We start from the raw sequence: 25,000 nt of genomic DNA, 5'->3' as shown, positions 1-25,000 counted from the left end.
CCATTTGTATTATGCAATTATGCCAACTTTCCAACTTTTTGAAGAAACACACCCTATTTCATTTGTTGCCTACCATTCATGGCTGTCATTCTCTGCCCCTGTTAGTTGTGATTGTTGTGCCTACCTCACTTGGAGGAATAGATCATCCACTAATTGCACAACCTTGATTGCCTCAAGTGAAGAACTAAGCTATAGAACTCAAGGTTTCACAAGCAAAATAAGTACACACACACACACTTAGCATATATATGCATATACACACCTACCACATACATCCAAAAGCACACGCATGCACATATGCACATGAACACAAACATGGGAAGGGATTTTCTCCAAGTACTAGCTAAGAAAATACACAATAAAGTATTTCGCATTACTCATATGGAAAGATGGGACAACTTGCAAGCCAAATGAACAATAATGCTTCATTGCACTAGAACCCTCCTCAATGACCGTAGTGAGCAAGACCAAGTGAGTGTTTGAGAGGGCAAGAAACTAAAATTAGAAAAACATACCATGCAAAGATAGCTATCCACCAACCAAGTGATGTGCTAACAAGTCTTGAACCCTACTCAAAAGGTATCATTCCTTACCTTGAGAAAGGTTATTTACTTATGGTGAATGTGAAATAAAAATGGCTATATAATCACGTGAGTCTACCTATATGATGTGTTGTGAAAACGAGTAGCCATAGTACTTATAGTATAACTATTTAAGTAAGACATGAATGGAATATTGCATCCTTTACTTTGATGCCACTAATCCATGCTTGGACTAACTTTCCTTGTCCAAGATTGGAGATAGTTACAAAAATCTATTGCTACCTTTTGTAGTAATTAGCTCTTTGATTGAACTAACCTTTTGATGAAGGCAAGCCTAGAAAATTTAATAAGCTCGCTTCAAAATACAATTACTAATTTTAAATCATAATTTGAATATTAAGATTCTCTTTCTATTAATTGGGATTGTAATGATTTTGTAAACATGGTAACAAGATGAAAAACCATGATAGAAATAAACTCTTGATTTTAGCTTATATAGTGTATTTCTCCTTTTTTACAAATGATGACCAAGAATCAATATCAATAGTACCTTTTGATTTAGTTCCATGATAACACATGCTCAAGAAATGCATAAAGTTTGAAAATCCAAAAACTTATATATCTTAGTTTTACCATTGCTTACATGATTCTAGCTTTGGAGCCAAACTAGTCCTAAAGTAGCATGCCATTAGTTACTATACTAATGTCATTAAGAAATCATTAAAAATGAAGATATAAATTAAAGAGTTTAAATACATAAAAACTAAGTTATACTACACAAATAAGAAAGTTAATCAATTAACTAGTTTTATAAAGTGAATAAAATTGTTATTTTTCCAAATATAGTAGGCTATTTTTATATAGGAAGCAAATGAATAAAACACTAAATTGTGCAAGGTAAAACAATAATGCATTTGCCATTCAACATGTTGATTTTAATTGAGAGCATCATGCATAGAGTTTTCCATTCTCAATAGTACAAAGGTTGACTTAAGTTATTGGTATAATGCTCAATAGTAGAGCTAAATAGAGCCTCAAATTAGTCTAATGGTACCTACTTGATATAAATGTCCCTTGTTATTTGATATTGTTATTCATTTGGTTGAATGTCAACTTCTACTTTAAGCTCTCATAAATCTACGTGCTTTATCAAGTACTTGTCTACAAACACGATGCTAACATCCCAACGAGAACATTCACAAAATTATAATGTACTTTAAAAAGATGTGTTGCAAGTATTGGGGGCAAACATCATTTAAGTTTGCATCCTTCTTAATTCTAAAAATGTGGACCCGAGAGAGAGAGAGAGAGAGAGAGAGAGAGAGAGAGAGAGAGAGAGAGAGAGAGAGAGAGAGAGAGAGAGAGAGAGAGAGAGGCTGTGTGTATGTGTGTTTGCCTTTGATAAGACAACTTTGTATTGAGCACCATAAACTAGTTATGGGTTTGATACATCATGGAACTACATGCATTTGAAAATTAAACATTTGATTGAAACAAGGCAAAGTAATATTGCTCTTGCTTTGTATATACAATGATGTTAATGATCTACTACAAACACAACTAGCCTTGTATGATATTCAAGTTCCCAACATTGTTACAACTTGGCCAATCATGGTAATCCCGCATGTCATACAAGGGGGGACACTGCCAAATGATCATAATTGATTTTAAAATAGTTGAAAATTTATCTTTGTAATTATGTGACTTTATATGCATAAACAAAACTCTTTGAAATTGTAAAACGACAAGTAGTGGTTTTAAAGAAAATAGACACAAGTTAATATGTAACAAATGAAACACACCTGGAAATTAATAGCATAAGGACATTTTCGGTAGACATCAAAACAAATTCCACGACAAGGCTTGATAATAGTGTAGTTGACATAACCATGTGGGTTCAACTCTGTACCATATATAGCATGTTCTACATCAAATGGTCCCAATGTAGATACATGCAAGGGAGGTGAAGGTGTACATTGGGGAAATGCCACTGCACAGATCTACAATGAAAAGTCGAACAATCAATGTTTTGATGAAAGCATGTCCCCCTAGCTAAACTACACCTATGTTTTTGCAATGCATTTTCTTGGTTTTTCTTTGCAAATTAGGCTATCAACATCTAATGTGCATGCATGCATACATATAATTTGCATTATTATAGAGTATACATATAATTTGCATTATTATAGAGTATCTCACATATTGCACAATGCACCTTATGAATTATGAATGTTGCAGGAGTGTAAAAGGGATGGCCTCTGAAGCATGTATGTAAGCACATTCAATATGGGTTTTCCCCTGTTAATCTTATTCTCTAACCTTAAGTTTAAGAGGGGGTAGAGAGAGATTGCTATATAATAGAAACATGTGATAATAAACTATTTCAAGTTCTCTATAATCTATAAGTGTTATATTTTAAGATATGTAAGCACTTTCATTACAAGTGGTCCCTTGTTAATCTTATAGTCTAACCTTAAGTTTAAGAGGAAGAAAGAGTGTTTACTATGTAATAGAAACTGCACATTGTGATTAATTATTTCAAGTTTTCTGTGATTCGTAAGTGTCAATCTGTACATGTTAGAAGTGAAATTTATTATAAGCTCAAATATTCGAGGACATTGTGATGTTAGAAAATAACTATGACACTAGGAAAACAAAAAGATTCACCTATATGAAGTATCATGATCCACTTTTAACCAGAGTGTCAAAGACCACTGGAAGTATACCATTAAAGTTTAGACAAAAGGGTCATATTACTCTACTAAGGTAGGTCAAAGTCACATCAACTTGGGGGTCCATTATACACACTACTACTAGGTTTCATTAGCTTGTCATATTTTCAAAGTCAATAAAATGCTGAGATACCCCATCGGCATGTCACATCAACATCAAAATATGCCTTACTATGAACAATCAGATGCATTAAATGTCAAAGCCATTGAACCCATACTAATCCTCACACCTAAATAGAAGCCTTGAGCTACAAAATTTTGAGACTTAAAAGTGAAGAAAGAGGGCCACCACCTCTACCAAGAGAGCAAAGAGGTACAATGCTCTAAGGGCAACAGTGGCTAATTGACCTCTCTAGTCAAAACTTGTTTCACCAATGACCAATGTATTACTGGGTGCTTTGATACAAGGCTGACACCCACTAGTACAAATTCTAAATAAGCCACACACCCTTGTAGGAAGTCCCATTCAACTTTACTTGTAGGTTCTCTCCAAGTCTAAGAGAAGCACAGCCATTCTCTATCCATTGTGTTGCACCCTCTCTATAGGATCAAAACTCTAAGATGCTCAAGACACTACTCAACAAAGCATGTATGTGTAATATGAATGAAGTTTGGAAGAAGTAACATGAGTTTCCTGTGTCCATGACTTTTGCATTGCTTTATATGTAACTCACAATAGGTCCATAGGGTGATGGCTCAACAATGACAACTCCTTTTGATCTTCCCGTAGCAAATCAACCCCGTTGGCATTAGTTAGGATCCTCCATGGGTTATAGATCTCTTAAAATGCTCGGGCAAGGGTGATGCCCTCCTTTAACAATCCAACCAAAGCATAATTGGAGAACCCAAACTCTCTTAGGCATTCTTTTTCCTCTTGATCTTGAAAAGCTACCAATATATCCAAACTGGGGTAGGGGACTAGGAGCAAGAGGTTGGCAAAATCCTCCTTGCACTAAAGAATCTCTTGGAGCTCCTATAGGATCGACTTTACCTCCTTTGAGAAGGTGAAGAAAAAGCAATTGGAGAGCCCATTCTCCTACGCTTCGAAAATGCTTACTTGCACAGAGCTCTCAACAAAGAGAGATCCTCTTGCTAAAAGAATTAACCGTAAAGATATATCTACAACACTAATCTCTGTCATTACGAATACGATCTCCATAGGCTTGGGGCCAACTGAAAATAACTCTCCACACATGGTGTTCCTTTTCTAAGCTTGAAAGAGTTAACGAGGCTCTCCTATCCGTAAGTTTTGGCTAGTGGCCCCACAATCATCTTGTATTTGAAGAGTGGTCCCTTGCAAGCTCCTACAACATCCACAAAATTAAGACCACGACCTAGTTGATAGCCTGCCAAGCCGACCTTGAAATCCCAACTATCTACTCCTAGCTTCTATATTGAAGTCCCTGCACTCGTTCTCACATCCTCACCTAGATAAAGAAAAAGAGACTGGCAAGAGCACATGTTTAAGGAGGATGCGGGCACATCCAAGGGTAGAAGAACAGATGTTGGTACGAGTTAGTGGTGCTTGCAAGCCATCCCACTCTACCACCTTGGCTACAGCCCTAATCTCCCACATTAGACTTATCCAAGTGCTCTATGAGTCATCCACCATCCTCAAGTAACCCCACCAAAAGTCCAAGGAACTCTTCCCGCACCTTTTGCTTTCTTTCTAGAGTACTTTGGACATACAAACCCCTAAATTATTGCTAGAATGCTACTCTCTAGACTGGTCATTTCTAAGAATAAACCCTCATAAGACTTGCCAAGCAAAACTTTCCCTAATTTGGATCTCTATTTGCATGTAAATATTTATGATCTCGATGCAGGTGCCCTGAATGCCCAATCAATTATCAAATATAATATTGTACTAGGCCTACTGAGTTTTATGCATCTCATGAACAAATTACCACCTTACCCCCCTCAAGGCACCTTTGGATTGTGGTGAAAGCCACAATGATGTCCTACTTCTTCTTTTTAAAACCCAAATACAAACAGACCTGAAAATTAGACATAATCTTGAATAATGTCTATTTGGTCTCACATGCTAACGTTTATAAGAACAGCCCCAGTACTACAGATAGTTTCTTATTGTCCTTTTCAGATACACCAGATTTGATTTTCTTTGTTATTTCATGACACACCTTCTATTAGTTGAGAGGTGGTTTATGTTTCACACTAAATTCATTAGGTTTTATTTGTAGCAGCAAAGAGTATGGAAAACTTTCATACCCAGTATTTATATGCTTCACTACAATCACTGCATTGCCAAAATGTTCGGTCTCGGCAATTCATAAAAGTTAGAAGATCCTGCAAGCAAAAGTCACCATTCACCACATCTTTCTGTCTTCTCTCCTTATTATTATCCTTTTAAATATTGTCAACTACAATGTTACTGATTGGGCATGAGATGAAGGCTTCCAGAATCTGATTTGAAATAAAGCACCAAAAACAAAATATTTCAGAGCCTCGCTTACAAGAGCAATACAGCAACTGTAAGTCTGCCAGGGTCTTCAATTTCATGTCATACAATATTATGGACAAGCTGTATATGTAAGCAAGTGTCTAGACGTATATTATGCCCAACTTCTTATGGGGAAGAAGTAGAAGGGACAAGTTGGGAATTTGACACTGATAGAAGGAAAGGAGGTGCCTACATTTTAGTTGTGCAGTATTAAGGATCATGCCACATTGTCAATTTGCTGACCACCACTCCACAATGCAGGGAAGGATGAGTATGTATTAAGGATGGCAATTTAAAAGGTTGGCCTAAGCTTCATTACTTGTAGATAGCTGTGGATAGCTCCCAACTCTATGCATCCTTACAATCTCCTATCTAGAGTTCAAAAATATCAGAGGATATTGCATTCGACAGAAGAATATCTAGTCACATCATTTGAAGTGCATGTGCCAGAATCTCTTGCAAGGCTAGCATATTGCGATGTGCATCCTCCTACACCGTTTATCCCAGATGAAGCAGCCTTCTTCAATTTGTGATCACCATTATCAGTTGTGGGTGTGGCCTAAAAGCTACACTGCTACTACTGACCTTCGAGACCCTTTTCACGCCTCTTTCTGCCCTTAAAATGTGGAATCCCACTTCTGATAACAGTATCACGATGCAGTCTTAGGCCAAAATATAGTAGTCTTTCCTGTCTTTGGAAGTTGGAACCTGGCCCAACTTGCAAACATCGCAATTTCACTACACTCTTCCTTAAATAGGGCTGTACGCCAATATCCTAGGGTGAAATGGTGCATGCATACAATGATGTATTCTCTATAGAAGGATAACAAGGACCAATCTCTCTCTCTCTCTCTCTCTCTCTCTCTCAGGAAAAGCAGTCATTAAAGAGTTCCACACCCCACTTTCCCAGAAATAAATCTTCTAATGGGATCAGCCACCTCTATTTTTGTAATGGAACTCCATGTTGTGATTAAAGCTCTTGTGAGTCATAAGAGCTTAAAGTTTATTCCGACTTAGTTATTTTTCCTTTTCTATCTTTTTATGTACCTTCATGGTATTGATACCCGAAATGAAATGTAATGAATCATTTGATCTATCCTTTAGGTCAACATTGGCCTCCAAAGGACATTATAGATCTTTCTTTCTTTCTTTCTTTCTTGTAATGACTAATTTATATTATATCAAATGGCTACAAGAGTACCAAATGACTACACAAGTATAGAAAGTCGGATGACTAAAAGAGTACAAAAGTCATGGTAAAGAAGCAAAAGAGACTGTCATATGCCAAGGGAATAAGTCCTCCCTAAAAAGGAGATCAGTGTGCTAAATAAAGTCCAGCTACCAATGTAGGAGACCTTTCAACTAAGTAAGATGTCTTTGCACCCTAGATGCAGAATCAAAAACAAAAGCATTCCAAGTTGTCAATTATGCCAACAGCCCCAAGAACGGAGGAAAGGAAACAAAATCTTCATATGTGGTTGTGCCGGAGAAGGGTATTTGGGACTGAGCAAAGACCCAATCAAAGGGGCGTAGTGGCGTGCCAACATAGCAGCCAGAAATGTCAGAAATGAAACATCAGAAATATGTTTTGTAAGTTTCTTTCAAGAGGGGGTAAAATAAGAAACGCAGGTTTCAACCCTCAAGAAAAGAATAGATACTAGATTGACAAAGTCCAATAACTAAACAAAATCACAATAAAATCTGTCTCTCGTCCAAAATCTTTAGCCCTCACACATCATTACACATCATCATCATCATGTTTAACATTGGCTAATAGTTTTTGTCAAAAAAACCATGTTTTGGGTTCCAACTCATCAAAAAAGGAAAAAAAACTTCCATGTATTTTACTCTTAGAAACATTTCATACTTTAAGAAACATTTCGTAAGTTTCAAATTCAAAGAAACGCGTTTCTTAGCTACTATGCTTGCCAACCACAACCCTCCAAATAGCAAACAACAAGGATCACACTTTCCGCACCAAAGGGTATGAAAGAAAATGATGGTGAGAAGATTTCGCACTGGTGAGACAAAAAAAGTTGTTGCCATTGGAAATGTCATGTTTTGCTATGGAAACAGATAGCCCACCAACCATGACACGCCAAGGGAAGACTTTACATTTGTAGGGAATCTTATTGAACAAACCCTGATGACAATCATTTTTCACCAATCTTGAGATTTATGCAAGCCCCATAAATATTGACTTTAGCAAATAGCCAATGGTGGTCCTTAATCATAAGGTGACATACTTGATTAGCCAAAGCTTTTCCTACATGGAGTCGATTTGCAAGGTTCCAATGCTGCTGGGGACAATCAAAATCGAGGGTAGCGAAGGCCCAAGGGCTCTTTGGGCTGCAATGTCGTCAAAATCGTCAAAAGCTAGGTCCCACAAGTCCCTATAATCAAGGGATCTAAAAAATACTCCTGGTAGTGTGAAAAGACATCAAACCCCCTACAACTCACTAGAGTGGCATGAGAAACAAATGATAAGCCCAGTCATGCCATACGGTTAAATTTAGGACAAGCCTCTTGCTTCCCAACACACGAAATCAGCTTGGACATTGCCAACAATTTCATTTAAAAAGAGTTAGCGGCCAAATGATCCTCCTACAATACCACTAAGCCTTTTGAAGAACCAACTTCCATGAGTAGACCAACTGAGTCACCAAGGGAGAAAGATAAGGCAAAGAGAACATCAGAATTAAGAACCTACCATCAAGAACCGCGAATGGTCATGTTACCATGAACCATGCCCCGCTCTTCGAAAAGGAACTAGGCAACAAAGAACCAAAGGTGCCAATTAGTGCACATGGCACAAAAGAGAGACCATCAAAGAGCAACCATGTAAGTGTGCATATCTAAAATAGCCCCACCACCCATACTTTTAGGAGTGCAAGGATGGCTCTAAGAGATCCATGTGATACCTACATGCAAAGTCTCCTTTTTCCATAGCATAAAGCGAATATGTCCGGTAAGAACCCTCGAGGCGGAGACAGTCCAAGGCAAAAGCCGCAGAAAATGAGTGTAGGGAGCATGATGGACTGTGCAACTTTAAGGTGGACATTGAAAACCCAAGCCTGCAATTTCCAGTAAAGAAACTTCGTCTCCAATTTTTGGAAAATCCATTGCAACAATTGCTTGGGTTAAAGGTAGTCCACTAATGAGCACTCTCCAAAGAAAGATCTTGCATTTGAATGGTGTCTTGTTCATCCATCCTTCCATCACAGTCATTTTCCACCAACCCTTAGATTTATGAATGTCCCAAACCACATTGGCTTTGGCAACCAATCAATGATAATCCTCAATCACAAGATGGTACACTCGGTTAGTTGAAGCCTTTTGAAGGTTAACATGGCTAGCAAGATCCCAATCTTGCCAAGGACGATCACAATCAAGTGTAAGAAAGGGTTGGGCTGCTGCATCACCCTCTCAATCTAGCCCCATAAGTCACAGTACCCACGAGGAAACCAAAAGGTCTCTTGGCTGTGCGAGCAAATTCACCCTTTTTGCAGCAGCCAGTGTATGACAATTTAACTCCCAAAGGGGAAGCAAAAGACTATGATGAGGGTGGAAAAGCAATGAAGTTTGAGCCCTTCAGTGGTGCACAAGTAGACTGAAAGCTTTGACCTTCATTCAGTAGTTTGATGCACCCTATTTAGGGGGAAACTTCACCGAATCCTCTAAGATTCGAAAGGCAGCCACTTTCTTGAGGGGAATGCATTGCAGTGGTGGTCCACGCTCTTGATGCAAGGTAGAGCACCGTCAACTTGGATACAACCTATGCAAAGATAAAGTATGCACTTCAAATATCACAGGACAAGCAAAAGCAGGCAACTGATCGCCATAGACGTGCTTTGCAGTTTGCAGAGGGCGATTATGTACTGCTGCATTTCAAAAAGGCAAGGCTGAAAAATATGAAGGAAAGAGAGAGGTTGTATCCGAAGTTAAGCATGAGATACTATGGGCCCTTTCAAGTGTTGGAAAAGATCAGCGATGTTACATATCAGCTGAAATTACCTCCACATTGGCGGATACACAATGCCTTTCATGTCAGTTTGTTGAGACCTTTTCGTGGTGATGTGCCAAAAGATGAATCTGCTGAAATTCAGCTAGAGGTTGAGGAACTAGATGAGATCTTGCTACCCGAGCAGATTTTGGTACATAAGGAAAGGAAGGTCGGAGGTAAAGTTTCCAAAAGATATTTGGTGAAGTTTCAAAACTATTCACCAATGGATGCAAAATGGATGGAAGAGGATGACTTGGCAGACCATCCTCTGTTGTTGCAACTTTATCTCGATGCCTTTCAGTTAGAGCCAACTTTGGATCAGGCTTACTCAAGTTCAACAGAGCGGGGGTCCGGAGCATTGCCTAATGCTCAAGGGGAAGGTAGCACTTCCACTCCACCGGTTTTGGACAGCTCTAGTATGTAGTGGATCTCGGATGTATTCAGCATGCATCCAAGGTACTACGCTGGCAGTATGTCTGCCATGAGGTCACTATTCGGTGTACTAGTCACTGTGAGATACATGTACATGAGTATGGTTGTCACCGCGGCTCTGAGACTATACTTATGCATGAGTTTTTGAACCAGTTTGGGTTGAGTTTTTGCCTCAATTTTGAGATCAATTTCTGAGTAGTTTCAGCTAAGTTTTTTATCAGTTTGAGAGCCGTTTATGATCACTTTGGAATCAGTTTTGCATCAGCTTTTGCATCAATTTCTGATCAATTTTTTTATCATCAGCTTGTGATCAGTTTGGAGTCACATTTGCAGCCATTTGTGATCAGTTCTCATATCAGTCCATGATCAGTTTATGATCAGGTCATGCTCAGTTTTTAATGGTTTACAGCTGATTCCATGGACACCCGCATGTAAATGAATGTCATTGACAGTTTCAGCCATGGTTTATGATGAGAATATGCTTTACTGTGGTTTTGAAGTTAGAACGGTTGAGAAACATGATTTATGGATGCATCCAATGGTTTCTAGCAACAGTTTTGGACTGTTTTTCAGTTTTCTATTATGTTTTACTAGCTGGAAATTTTCAATAAGTTTTGTGCATATGCAACGGTTCGACAACAATGGCCAATGTTGTGGTGACTATCATACCAAATTGAAATTCCTGAGCAATATACATTTGCTTTGGCCCAATGCAGTGCAATCGAGGACGATTACAAGGTTTTCAAGGGGGAGGTCTCTCACGGGGACGCGAAATTTTGAGATGCTTTAATCTTGCTAGTAACATTTAATTAAGTTATTAATCAAATGTGCAAGGTTGTTTAGCACATGTGATGCACATGGCAGTTATTTCATGGGAACGGGCCAAGGACCCCGAGGATGCAGTGGGTGTTAAAGGTAAAAGTTGTGTTAAGTTATGCCAACTGGGTTTTGGTGGTCAGTTGGTGCCAGGTTGGACCCTAGGATAATTGTTTGGCGTTATTAATCAAATGTGCAAGGTTGTTTAGCACATGTGATGCACATGGCAGTTATTTCATGGGAACCGGCCAAGGACCCCAAGGATGCAGTGGGTGTTAAAAGCAAAAGTTGTGTTAAGTTATGCCAACTGGGTTTTGGTGGTCAGTTGGTGCCAAGTTGGACCCTAGGATAATTGTTTGGCCATTAAGTGTCAGTGGTGACACCAAGAACTAGCATTAATTAATTAATTAATGCTAGTCTAAGGGTCAGCAAAGGTTGGAAACCACTCCAAGTTGCAAATGGCCTAGCCAATTTCATTACAGATGGGCATATTTAATTTTGGGCAAGGTCAAAAGGGCTGAAATTAATTCTCAGAATTAATTTGTTGTGTTAAGTTATGCCAACTGGGTTTTGGTGGTCAGTTGGTGCCAGGTTGGACCCTAGGATAATTGTTTGGCCATTAAGTGTCAGTGGTGACACCAAGAACTAGCATTAATTAATTAATTAATGCTAGTCTAAGGGTCACCAGAGGTTGGAAACCACTCCAAGTTGCAAATGGCCTAGCCAATTTCATTATAGATGGGCATATTTTAAGGGCTGAAATTAATTCTCAGAATTAATTAATTCTGAAAATTTTAATTTAATGGTAGAAAATGCATTAGGAAGACTACCACTTGGCAAAACTTTCCCATGCAACTAGAGAGAAGGCTGTTGGAGGGTGATGGAAGCTGATTTGCAGCCATCCTGAGCTTGGTGGAGAGAGAGGAGATGATCAGATTTGGCTCTAAGAGGCGTCGACGACTCATCGCACGCCGCAACAAGACAAGGAGCAGCAAGTTTTCTCTTCCGCCTCAAGAGAGGCGGCAGTAGGAGAGGAGGGCTCGCTAGCCGAGCTAAAGTTTACCCCCCTTTTGAAGCTATTGGTCCCATCAGATTTGTCATCGGAGCTACGAATCAAAAGATACATTTCCGCTGATTTTCTCCCTCTCTACAGCATTCTCTCATCTCCTCCAGTCTATGCTCAAGCATTCTCAGTAATTCTCAGCCATTGATAGCAGAGTACAGCCAAATTTGGTGGACAGCAGAGAGTTTACTGCTGTAAACCCTAAATTACAGCAGTAATTAGGGTTTAGCAGCCACCTTGGGACCCGTGCCATCAGTCAAAGGCATTGTACACTGAAATCAGCACCCAAAATTCGTGGAATTGTGAGAATTTCACATGCCAGCCCATCTATTGTGAATTAGGGGCAGCATTTGACCAATTAGGGTTCCATTAGAGCAAGTCCTAGGTGAAAATCAAGGGGCAATTTGTCCGAATGCTTTGCTGATTATTGGAACAGCAAGGGGCTTTTGAATCAGCCAAGGAGATCGTGAAATCTCGGCTTGTAATTTATCCATCAGTTGAAATTAAAGAAAAACCAAAAGGGGCGCCTATTTTGGGGCCAACAAGGTGTCCACTGTCCAAGTTTATGAAGGTAAAGTGAGCATTTCAGTTTATGTTCATTTGCTAATTGTTGTAATTAAGTGCTTAATCAGGTTAAACCACCCTATCCGAGAAGGAAGGCTGGTTTCAAGGAACCTCCTACTTATCCCGAACTCCCTCTATCCTACAGGTAATGTTGTAGTTACATACATAAAATTTGTTAGTCCAGAGATTGAACGTGAATAACATCAAAAAAATATTCGAGTGAAATTACCTTCAGACGATTGTAATGACAATTAGCAAAATTATCTTCTTTTACTCCCGGGGAAAGACCAGTGTTTGCTTCAACTCGTGCTTGATAGCTGACAATGGATGCTGAAAAACACAACATTTTTTAGTAAAACAGGAATTAAAATAGTAGAGCAGCAACTACAATAACTTCACAGGCAGCAGACAAGGATTGCAGAGTGAAGGATAAATTTACGAGCATTAAGGTTCCCGCAGGCTGTGAATGTTATTTATGAAGAAGGAAAAACATGCTGGATTTCTTTGATGCAGACAAGGTGTGACTAATCTTGAATCTCAAACAATGGCTGCTGCGAATCTGAACTCAAAACTCATTTGCAAATTTCTAGCTCTGATCTACTGAAAAGTCCAACAGACACTGCCTGTTTTAGGTCCTCCCAGCTGAGTGATCCCACCTCCAAAAAATGGCTTCTTCCATGGCTCTACACCTGAAATAAGGCTTGCAACTTTGACCTTGACTAGGAAAGCTCTGCCATAGCAGCCCAGATCAATAACATCCAAAGCCACCTTCAGATCTCAGCTAAATAATGGCATCCCAAGCAATCTTACACGGGCTAGGCTTCCCTCGTCTCCCCATGAGTCGCTTCAACTGACCAATGCAAGAACAAAACAACCCCCAACAAGAGGTCATGTACCACATGGTTGCAAGCAGTAGCTAGTTAACTACCAGCCTTGCTCTAACAAAGGATCTTCAGTTTGATGCTAAGAAGAAAGGAGGCTAGCTGCTGCTTTGAAGTAACATCAATCCCCATGTGGAACCATAGATATCACACTAAAGTCCCTGGAAGAACCCAATTAAAATTGTTGTAAGTTCTCAAATCAGGCTTCCAAGTGCTCACAATCCCAGAAACATTTGCCTTGTGCAAATTCATGAGGGCACCTGAGACACTACAAAAAAATCTCCATTGCTACTACAAAGGCTCTCCAGATTTGTCCTCATTGCCATTTAGATACAGAATTGTATCATCTGCAAAATCCACAACCAAAAGCTCATCAAAATCTGAAATGGGACATCTAGTCCTTCTAATGTCATCGACTTGTCAGTTAGAGAAGATCTCATGGCCTCTTCGGCAAAAAGTAGAAAGAGACAACACATCCTACTAACCTACTTTGGCACCATTCACAAGAACCTAGCTATGAACTGAGGAATAGAAAGTTGCAACCCCTCTGACTCGCTGCTCTAGAGATCCTGTCCTCAACATGGTGTTCTCCAAGGACTCCCAAGCTCCATAATAAACTCTTGGAATTGGAAAGCAATACTATAGGTCATCATTCCAACAACGAGCAGGAGTTTTTGTCAGGATACTACAAAACCTATGTGAGGTGGAACAATGATAGCTAGCAGTACAGGCGCACCTTTGCTAAGATCTTATAAGCAGTGCTAAAAGTGATAGGTCTCCATGTATAATCTCTAATGTCCTTGCTTCCTTAAAGAATGAGATAGATCACTACCTCCTAACAAACTTTGAGACACATCTCTTGATGCCATGATCTCTAAAAAAGCTGATAGGATCCCAATAGCTCTGAAAGAAAATTGAACCTAGACCATCAATTTTGGTTCACTAGCCCACTAGTAAAGGTTGTGAGGTTACTTGCTATCTCCTCCTTTCCAAGAGGAGCTATACAAGACACTTTTTTGCTGTCAATGACTTCTCTCCTGGTGGTCCACCAAAAACTCTCTTTCTGTCCACCTCAAAACTGGAGGCTGATTTGTAGAGCCTAGAGAACTGTGTAGTGATTTTTAACAACCTATCAAATCCCCTCAGGCTTTTCAGTAAAAATCTTAGTATACTCTACTTTAGCTTCTTGTATGGCCTTGAACTCCACCTTGGCTGCCTGCTTCATTTGAGCCACCCATCGGTAGACTTCTCTCGTCTCTTTGTGGGCTGCTATAACAAGGCTTAAGTTGCCATCTCTTCTTCAAGGGACCCTCCCTCCTCTCATAATCTCCTACCTAAAAAAGGTACCATGGTATAAGTTTTCCTGTTTCAATGTTAACTGCACTGATCCACCAAGAAGGTGGTGCCAGAAATAATACTTGCTATATGCCATGTACCACAAGCTTGATCCTGTAGATCTGAACTCCTATCATAGTCACCTAATGCAATGGACTGTTGCATGAGAGTAAAATCACATGGAAGACTGGTTGCAGCTGCACAATAAGCAGACTGGATTGCATGAAGGCAAGTCGTCATGATTGATCAAGAAAAGGTGGGCTTATTTTAATGTTACGACACATGAATTATGGTTGGTCGGCACATTTTCACAAGGGTATTAAGAGTGATGACTGGCTGCAAAGGGCATCAAGCAAGTCATAGTCATTGTCTTCTCTTCTCCTCTAGCAATATTGTCACTTATGATCTACATTGATCTTTTGTTTCCTCCCATGAGTTTACAACAAGATCACAACTGCACAATGTTGGGTTTGACTCACGCCTACATTCACAGCGGAGTGTCGGTGATCCGCAATAGGACATTGGGGCACTTTTACTCTCCTTACGAGAGGTTTTTTTCCCCCGGTTACATTATTTTCTATTTTGTGTGTTTATGCTACACAATTGGGTCACTCACTGTACTTTACACCTTTCGGGTGTAAACACACCTTAACAATCCTAAGGTCTAAGGGTTGTACTTTGTACTTTCACTTACACTTTACAATTGCATTGAGTGTCGTGTTGTGTCTTCACTCTCACTCACTCTACTGTACACTGTGTACTCTCAAGTGAGAGCTTCCATCTCCATTCTCACATTTAGTTAAGCACGCACTGGCATGAACAATACTGGGATGGGTGACCTCCTAGGAAGGGGAGGTATAAGGGCCCCTACCCAGTTTCTAACTCAGAATGATGACGTGTTGCACAAGGCTGAGCAAAGAATGATTGTGAGAGACTGAAAGCTTTAAACAAGGACAAGCTTGATGGATATGGAGAGTAGAAGTATGTTGGATAGCACAGAGGGCTGGAGCACTGTGCTGATATGCTGTCAACAGAATTGATACCTTGTGACTATTGTAATATATGATTAGAGGACCGTTTCCACCTTTGGGTTCTCTTATCATTTATTGAGTTGTGCATCTAGGACCTATTGTCCTAAAGTTATAATCAAAGCCAACTCTCAACTTAGAGGATCATTTCTACCTTTGGGTTCTCTTATCATTTCTTGAGTTGTGCATCTAGGACCTAGTTTCTTACAACTAGTATCAAAGCCAACTCTCAACATCAGAGACAAAAAAAATCAAAGTGGAAGGATTCCAAAACTTTCCTTTTCTTCTCTACAAAAATAGTACAAGGATTTTTTTCACCAACCATGGAGGCTTAGCAAGAGAGAGCTCATGATGCAAGTGGAGGTAGCAAATGAAGCAATGGAGACAACACACTTGGTGGCAGTACCACTTTGCTAAGAACTCACTCTTCTACAAAACTAAATGATTTTTTCCCAATTGACAATCTCCTAGACATCTCCCAACTTTCGGGGGGAAGTCACCGACTTGGGGAGGCACATAGAGTGGTGGATAATGTCATTGCCTCTATGTGGCAAACAAAGGGAATAGAGACTCTTCATGTGCAAAACAGTCTTAACCTTTGAGCAGCTCTTTGGTGGCAGTCGTACTTCAAGACACATTTAATGAGCAGTTGGGCCAAGAAGCACTAAGTTATTCTTCATCATTTTACTCAATCGAGTACAAGTTGCAGCAAAGAAAAGAGTGGGAATCCTTTCATCAAATATAAAAAGAGGATCTGTGTAAGTACTTCACATGTTCACCAAATTCCTACTTATGCATCCCTTTTCCGACTTTGATGATGATATTGTTTCTAAGTTTGTGGACGGCCTTCATATCACCATCTTAACTGATGTGGAGACACTATATTTGGATTCCTTAGAGCAAGCCATGGAGTTGGCTACCACCTTTGAGAGATGAGAGAAGGTCAAGAAGGCTAGATAGCTTAAATAGTGTGTTGCTGCAAAGGCCAAAGAGAAGAGAAAGTCAACAAGTAGTGGGGAGACTCTTCCAAGGAAGCATCTACTTGTGATAAGACACAACAACTATGGGAGGAGAAAAAGTGTTTCAATCGCAAGGAGAAGGGTCACAAGCATTGAGAATGTCCTCAAAGGGGAAACTTGACACAAGTTTGACTAATGGGTCAATTCACGACAAAGACACTGACTTAGCCTTGGGTTCCCATAGCAACAAAACAGTGCAGTACGAAGTTCTAAATCCTCAAGTTCAAGATCAATGGCGATGACATCAATATGGTTCAAGTACCCAAGTATTGCCACAATTCGAGAGTAGCAACCTAGAGCTTTGGTCAAGGATATGTCTTCTTTGTACAAGCACTCACAAGTGACGGGGATTAGAAACTGTAGATGGCATGGGACTAAAGATGTTGCAACTTGGCTCTTTGGATTTCTTGAATGATAATTGCATTGCTCCTAGGGAATATGATGTTTGTCAAGGCACAAATGTAGAGTGTGCATCTATCACAAGTATACAAGTCATGAATGACTCTTCAGAGGGTGTGCATCCCAAGGTGGCTGTCAAATTCTAATTTCTACTGTAAATTAGGGTTTACATTAGAGATTGATTAAAATCTCTTCCTCTGATGGCTCAAACTACCAAAAAATGCTGAGATAACATGAGAGATGGCTAGGGGATGTAAGAGAATGCTGTGGAGAGAGAAATTTTAGAGTTTCATCGCCAATTTGTCTTCCAAGTATCCCTGAGCAATTATTGACCCTTAGTCTAGCGTTAATTAATTAATTAATACCTAGTCTCTAATGTCACCCATTGACATTAGTGGCCAATATATTTAGTCTAGGCCCGAATTTGACACCGAATACCACTTAGTACTTATCAAACATCGCTTATTACAACTTTTGCATTTGGCACCATCTGATATCTCAAGGTCCTAGGTCACACAATGTGAAATAATTGACTTGCACCTCACGTATGCAAGTCACATTAGCACATTTGATTAATTTTTAATTATATGCTAAGCAAAGCAATAAGATTTCATGTCCTCGTGATAGACGTCTTCCAAAAGCAAAACACATCACATCCCAATTGAGTGACAATTTTTCAAAAAAGATGGAGTTTTTCTAACCGCTTAATATTATAATACAATTTTTTCATATTACATATAAGTTTAATGTGAGTCAAACAATTGAACCTTAAAACAATGCATCCTTGAGTGTCACTCTATTGGCCCCTCATTGTTACTGTTTTGTGAATCTTTCATTTACAACTAAGGCTACTTGATAAAAGCATCAAAAAGCCCCAAAGCTTTATTTTTGAGCTCCATATGATATATATAGTTGGGCTATTCAAAAACATTTATGTAACTCACTTGGAAAGAATGGAAGATTGTTAGATGACACTCTATTGGCACCCTTACACTATGTCATCTCAAATCATGAACCAAGGGTAATTTAGACTTTCGATCAATGGTCCACAATATAATTTTGTAGATGGGAGCACTTTGCTAGCATTATTGCATGGTACATATGGACACCTAGAAGCTAGCTTGTAGATCATAGGGCCACCTCCACCTTAGAGACCCTTTCATAGGTATGAACAAAGATTATTAGTACCCTCAACAGCACACCAAGCAAACTCCAGGGTGATTTACAAAGCATGCAAAAAGGCATTCCTAGCTACTTGGGACTCGGGGACCTTTTTCATTTTACTCCTTAGCTAATACAGTCTTCCAAGATGGAGCTTCAAAGATCCATTGTATGCCATATGGGATGTTTTTTCTCGAGTTTGACCAGCCTGCGAGATCGATGCAATATTTTATCTAGTTTTGTATATGGGTCTGCATAACTGAACTCATACGCACCCTTTCCAAGAGGTACAACTGGTCTGACTCTAGCAGATAAACCCATTGAAGCTGCATGTAACACTGTGTCTTCCAATCTGTGAGTGGTAGGCAATCACACACTCCCCTACAAGCTAGAGATGACACCTCGATGTGGCTATCACTCCATCTCTAAGAAGAAGCTCAGCCTCAGGCAAATAGAACACCTAGGAACTGAGGGATGGAAGGAGGGTTGAAGGAGCACACAGCAGAGATGACTGAACAGGTAAAGCAAGAGACCAGATGGGAGCAGGCTGGACTGCAGGCAAGGCAGCTAGGAGGTATCGACAAGTTTTTGTTTGCAGACCATTAATCACCCTTTCATTTGCTTCTAAAGAAGTCTATCCCCCTTGCACAAATTTAATCCCAAACAAAAATACCCTTATCCCCTTTCTGAAAATAACTTTTGCTTGATGCACAGTAAGGCAGTCACCATGTAGACTGGAAAATGCACTATCAGACAAAACCTCATCTTACTGACATTGCAAATTACAAGCAAGAGAGTCCACAACATTTGCAATGTCTTTAGTACGCTTACCTCCTAACATCACACCCACTCTTGTTTAAATACTAACGGTAACCTGCGCTGTTAGTTCAGTTGTATGAACAAAGTGCACCAGGGTGTACCATATAATAAGTGTTAGCTGTCAGTATGTGGAAGGAGGTGGCATCAACCTAAGGAGCCCAATCAAGTTCTCATTTGTGTAGGATTTGCATGCTACCAACACGTCAATAAAGAGACAATGACAAGGAGTCCATAAAATGCTTCCCAATAGTAGGATCTGTTAAAAACTTCGTTACTAATGTCACAACTCCCAACAATACGAGGTTCCCTGGTGGGACTTCAAATTGCTTGGACATCTGCAAGCACCAGAGTTGCTTACTCTGTGTGACTGAGCACTATTGCTGGTGATCTGGCCATGATGGATATTTATAGTGGCAGGATAGGTGCTCAAGAACAAGGATACTTCTGGAGAGAAGGCAACAGTGAGAACTTCAGGTACCACTTTCCATGGGCATAGACCGTCGTGTGATGGCAAATTGTGAACAGCCAATGACATGGAAGACTAATTGCAGCTGCATGAGGGCAAATCGGGTGCAATCAAGGCAGCATGAAGGCGATTCATCACAATCGGACAGCAAGGTGAGGCCATGTGTTAAATGCCTTTGCTTTTGTGGTTGGGTGACATGGCTAACAATAAAGGTTGCAAAACATGAATTATGGTCAGGTACGAGGTATTAAAAGCAATTCTGGCAGGCTGCAACAGGCATCAAGGAAATCATCAACACCATCCTCTCTTCTGTTCTAGCCATATCATGATCTGGACTGATCGCTATCTACTCCAACAAGTCTACAACGAGATCAGGAGCGCAGGACAGTGCCAGCATGAGAGTGGTTTGAGGAGCGTGAGCTGGAGTGTTCATGGCTGAACGAGATCGTGTGAAGACTGATCATGATTGACTGAGGGACTTCCGCATTTAGGTTGTCTTATCATTTCCTTGAGTTGTGCATTTGGAGCCTAGTGTGCACCGATGGTTCCATCTCTCTTGGAGAACTGAAGTGAAAATGTTGATCTCCCTAAACTCATGATCTTGTGCCTAATCTGGAAAATGAACTCCTTCAAGACTGGTAGCTCTCCTTTCGTCACTTCAATGCTCGTATCTCTCCTGTCCTTCGATGCTCGTATCTCTCCTATCCTTTTGAGTGTCCTTTTGAGTGTCCACCATGTTAAAATCTTGTCCTACATTGAGGTGTTCAGTCAAAGGCAAGGTCTACCTAAGGGTACACCAAAAGTCCCTTTTATGCCATTGAACATTTGCTGCATAAATAGCCCACAATTCAATGGGTAGTGCCCACTGCCCACTGCCAACAACTCACTGGTGTCTCTAGGTCTCCTACTACTACAACCCAAGTAATAGAAACTTCATTCTAGGAGTAACTTCCTGCATTGAAAAGTCTTCCCACTGCCCACAACTATTATGCTAGTGCCCACTGCCAACAAATTACTGGGTCTCCAAGTCTCCTACTACTATTATGCTAGTGCCCACTGCCAACAACTCGCTGAGTCTCTAAGTCTCCTACTACTACAACCCAAGTAATAGAAGCAGTAACTTCCTGCATTGAAAAGTCTTCCCAGCTGAAAAGTGAGGCTCCTCAAGTGTTGGGAACTTTGACGATCCTCCAACCAAGGCTAATGAAGATCCTGCCTCAGTCGGCTTCATTGCTACCAGAACAAGTCGCTGCAGAAGGCTTTCACGTTCCAAGAGAGGATCCTCACAATCACCTCTAAGTCTGTCAAAGCAATGTGAGAACACAATCCTCCCTCTGATTGTGGAACTCCTTTGTCAGGGTGCTGTCTATCTAGAAATACTATGCTACTAGCTAGTTCTTATGTCTCTAGAGTCCAAAATGCTATTGTCAACAACTACCTGGGTCTCTAATTCTCCTACTACTACAACCCAGTAAGTTAAACTTTGTCCTAGCAGTAAATACCTGTGTTGAGAAATCTTACCAGCTGAAAGGTGAGGCTCCTAAAGCGTAAGGAAGTTTGCTGATCCACCAACAACTAACAAAGATCCTGTCAAGTAGGCTTCATTTCTACCAGAACAAGTAGTCACTAAAGGCTCTCACATTCCAATAGAGGATCTCCAGGTCAATTCTAACTCTCACACCAATGTGACATCACCCTCCTGATGGTGGGGCTCCTTTGCTAAGGGCTGTCTATCTAGAATTACTAGTCCGAGAGCTTGTGAGAAATTGCATCTTCCTGGGCAGTGAGACTGGACCAAAGCTTGAAGAAAGGCTGCCATCTCTTCCTGGGTGGTAAGATTCAAGACTCCAAGATCTTTGACTATTATCTACTCCCACCTCCCTACAGGCAGGCTACTGTCCTAGTCTTACAAGATAAAGATGATTTACTTGTTTAGTAAAGGATCCCCGGTCGTATTTTTATAGGTTTTGTTTATATAAAAAGAGAGATATTACACATGAAAAATCACAGCAAGCTATCATACACTGCTTTTTCAACATCCAGTGATGAGAATTACCCCAAACCTCAGGAGATAAAAGGACAACGTTCACATAATGCACATCACAAGCTTTCAAGGAGTCATCATTCAAACAGAAATCCAACAGACACCAAGACACCAGCCTGTAGCAAACTAGCTCCAGATATAGGAACACTTCCTAAATTATCAGTCAGATACTTCTTGGTAGTATGAGACACTCAACAGATGAAAAATGAGTGTAGAAGTTTTCCAATTGCTTTTGAGCACTGCAGGTTTATGAACCTTGTGATTCTCCAACAATGGATTCCTCATTTCAAACATTATCAATTACGAGATGTACACCCTTGAATGTTACTGGCACATGAATTGTATGCTGCACCTCTTTCTCATATCACAAGCTATTTTCTGTGGGCACAATCACTTTTCAAAGCAATCTTATTGCCATACATATCTCTCTTTCTTTCTCATAGTGCTTGTGTTTGTCAACGGCTTCAAAACTATTTCATGCTGGTACTAAGCTAAGCAGATGCAGCTTTGAGACTGAGGTATGGTGATAAGATAGCCATTCCTCAGTCTCTCTTTCTGCCCCATAGTGGTTGTGTTTGTCAATGACTTCAAACCTATTTTATGCTTGTACCAAGCTAAGGAGATGCAGCTTTGAGAATCCCACTAGGCTGTTGGATCTCAATCTGAATAATGGAACTGATATTGTAAGTGCAGGTGCATTTCCAGCTCTGCACTTAGTAGGTTGTTGGAACCTGACCTTGAATAATGTATATTACTACTGCAGGTGTATTCATAGTAAATTGAAATTTATATTTTTGCCTCAATTTGAGAGACATATAGCTGGATACAAGGCGGATCATTATACTTTCAGTAATTCTGCTGAAATTTACACAAAACAGTTTTCACATAACTACTGCAGGTGTATTTATAGTAATTTGAAATTTATGTTTTTGATTCAATTTGAGAGACTATAATAGCAGGATACAAGGTGGATCATTATACTTAAGTAATTCTGCTGAGACTTACATAAAAACGGTTTTCACATAACCGGAAGAAAGAATAAAGGTTTTGAATATTGAACACTGCAAAGATCAAATACTAAATTTACCATTGCAAAACCACGAACCAATTGGTGAAATTAGAGTGCACTGATGATTGTTGCAATCCTCCTAGAAAGATCATGGTATGTAAAATAAGCATTGAGTATGAAAGCTCTCTCTCTCTCTCTCTCTCTCTCTCTCTCTCTCTACCCAGCCTCTATACCATTTTGTACCTACTCAATTAGTTTATCATAGCATTAGATGGTAGCTTTACTGGGACCTGGAAAGTTTCCCAAACATTTCGTATGTAGCGTTTTGGTCTCATAGGCCAACTAGGCCTTTCGTAGACTTTAATATAACTTTCTTTCTTTCTTCTTTCTCTTTCTCGTGAAGAAGTGTAAATTAATGTATCGGAAATATGTATATCAAGCCTTCAGGCCAACCAAGCAGAATGGCAAAAACTCACATGAAGCCAAAAGGCTATCAAAACAACATACTACATGAACAGAAATTCTCTAAAAAGAAGTCGAGCACCAATCCATAGGAACAAAGGAAGGGGATCATTAAGAGGGCACAATAGGAGTGCAGCAAACAATATCCATGCATGGACCAGCCATCTCTCCAATTATGAGGCCAGCTGAAATCATAGAAGAAATCTTCCATTAAAGCAAGCCTCGCACTCATCCCACATCAATGCAGATACTTGAGGCTGAATAAAATATAAAAGCATTTCTAGTTCACCATATGTGCCTAAGACCAGTCCATCGCATGAAGAGAAACACCTTTCTTTCCCCAATGCGATTTTTATTTATGTTGAGTTGCCTACGTATTTATGCTAGTCTATTTAGCCCTTCATTCACTCTAGGCAAGTGGAGGTCACAAGAAGAGACAAGGGTGATGAGACTGCAACCGAGCTATAGAAGGCATCTTGCCCACGCCCAAGCACAGACAGGCATTTTCTGACCTGTCAGCAAGGTCTATACTCTATAGACTGATGCCAAGCATCAAGCACAGTCTAGAAGGCTAAGGGAATCATCCCCATCTAATGAAGAAGATTGCTCATCATTGCCACAAACTGAGGTATCTGCCACACAGGTGTGTAGACAACAATGGAGAAGTTGGCGCCAGCAAATGGGCCTAAAGATACAAGATGGAGCTAAGTGGTGGGCAGCTTTTCTATTTATAGAAGTATGAATCCTTCCAAATTAGGGTTTGGCATATGGGAAACAAACACACACTAGGCATGCACACTGTTTAATGAAACTTTAATTAATTTGAGTTTTGGAGCTATGATATCCCAAACCTGCCGATACATGGCTGTGAGTGGTTTTGTCAAAACAGATACAAGAGTTTCGAAGAATTCATTGGTAATACCATATCAACCATGTGAGGCAAATGCAACAAAACATCCATAACTTCACCCTCATGGATGTCAGCCTCCAAGGTGGCTTGCATATCTTGTGGAACCTCATCTTTGACCAAGGTACAAAAGACTGCATGGGTGCGAGCAACCTGAGCAGAACATGCATGCTGGGAACCCAAGAGATTCACAAAGTAGTCTCGGGAGTCGGCACATACAATCAATAGATTGGGGGTTTGTAACCGTGTGACCCTCTGCATTCTACAACCACACCATATTCTCCCGTGCAAGGGATGCATGCAAAGCTCAAAAGAAATTATGAGTTTGTCAAGAACTATCCCAAAGGCCCTCAGCCAAGTCTTGAAGCTTAGCCTACTAATAAGACCACAGCTGAAAACATTGTATAAGTTTGGCCATCTTTGCCAATAATGAGACCAAGAAAGCATTGTATGGAGAATCAACACGCTGCCTAGTAAGTAAAGCATGGTAAATCCCATATTGTCTTGCCACCTTCTGCACATTAACAAGCAATCTATCAAACAAGGCCAAGACTTCCAACAGAAAATCACACAAACCTTTCCAACAACTCGCTCATGTATCCTTTGAAGATAGCATGACTTAAAAAGGATGAGTTCAAGCCCAAGGGGCCACCTAATTCATATCAAGCTACAAAGAAAAATGCTCTAATAAGGCATATCTCTGTACCACTTGCATTTCCAAAATTTTCGGTAAAAAGAAATCCTCATGCATAGCATAGATACGGTCCAATCAAGACCACGTGGCCGAATATTAGGTTGAGTGAAATGTAAACCTGAAGCTACTGGAGAAAGCCATGACCAAAGATTCTACTTAAGAT

General features: G+C 40.1%; 1 protein-coding gene across 5 annotated transcripts in view; it reads right to left on the bottom strand.

The window, feature by feature from the left end:
- Nucleotides 1–1,925: 1,925 nt before the first annotated feature.
- LOC148031326 (stretch-activated cation channel MID1-like) overlaps nt 1,926–25,000 on the bottom strand; it is a 68,856-nt gene continuing 45,781 nt past the window's right edge. For 4 of the 5 annotated variants that reach the window (XM_087684843.1, XM_087684845.1, XM_087684844.1 and 1 more), the window contains exons 4-8: nt 22,853–22,913; nt 12,843–12,943; nt 5,504–5,581; nt 2,345–2,542; nt 1,926–2,186 (exon numbers count right to left, since the gene is read on the bottom strand). In XM_087684843.1, the coding sequence (XP_087540969.1) occupies nt 2,103–2,186; nt 2,345–2,542; nt 5,504–5,581; nt 12,843–12,943; nt 22,853–22,913 (522 nt within the window). In that variant the 3' untranslated portion in view covers nt 1,926–2,102. The remainder of the gene's footprint in view (nt 2,187–2,344; nt 2,543–5,503; nt 5,582–12,842; nt 12,944–22,852; nt 22,914–25,000) is intronic. The other variant, XM_087684847.1, reaches the window with a different exon arrangement.

The sequence above is a fragment of the Lygodium microphyllum genome, chromosome 9 (genome assembly GCF_053477565.2).
Source record: "Lygodium microphyllum isolate KBCC chromosome 9, Lygodium_microphyllum_v1.1.10, whole genome shotgun sequence".
Lineage (NCBI taxonomy): Eukaryota > Viridiplantae > Streptophyta > Polypodiopsida > Schizaeales > Lygodiaceae > Lygodium > Lygodium microphyllum.
This window is presented reverse-complemented; position numbering and strand designations above follow the sequence as displayed.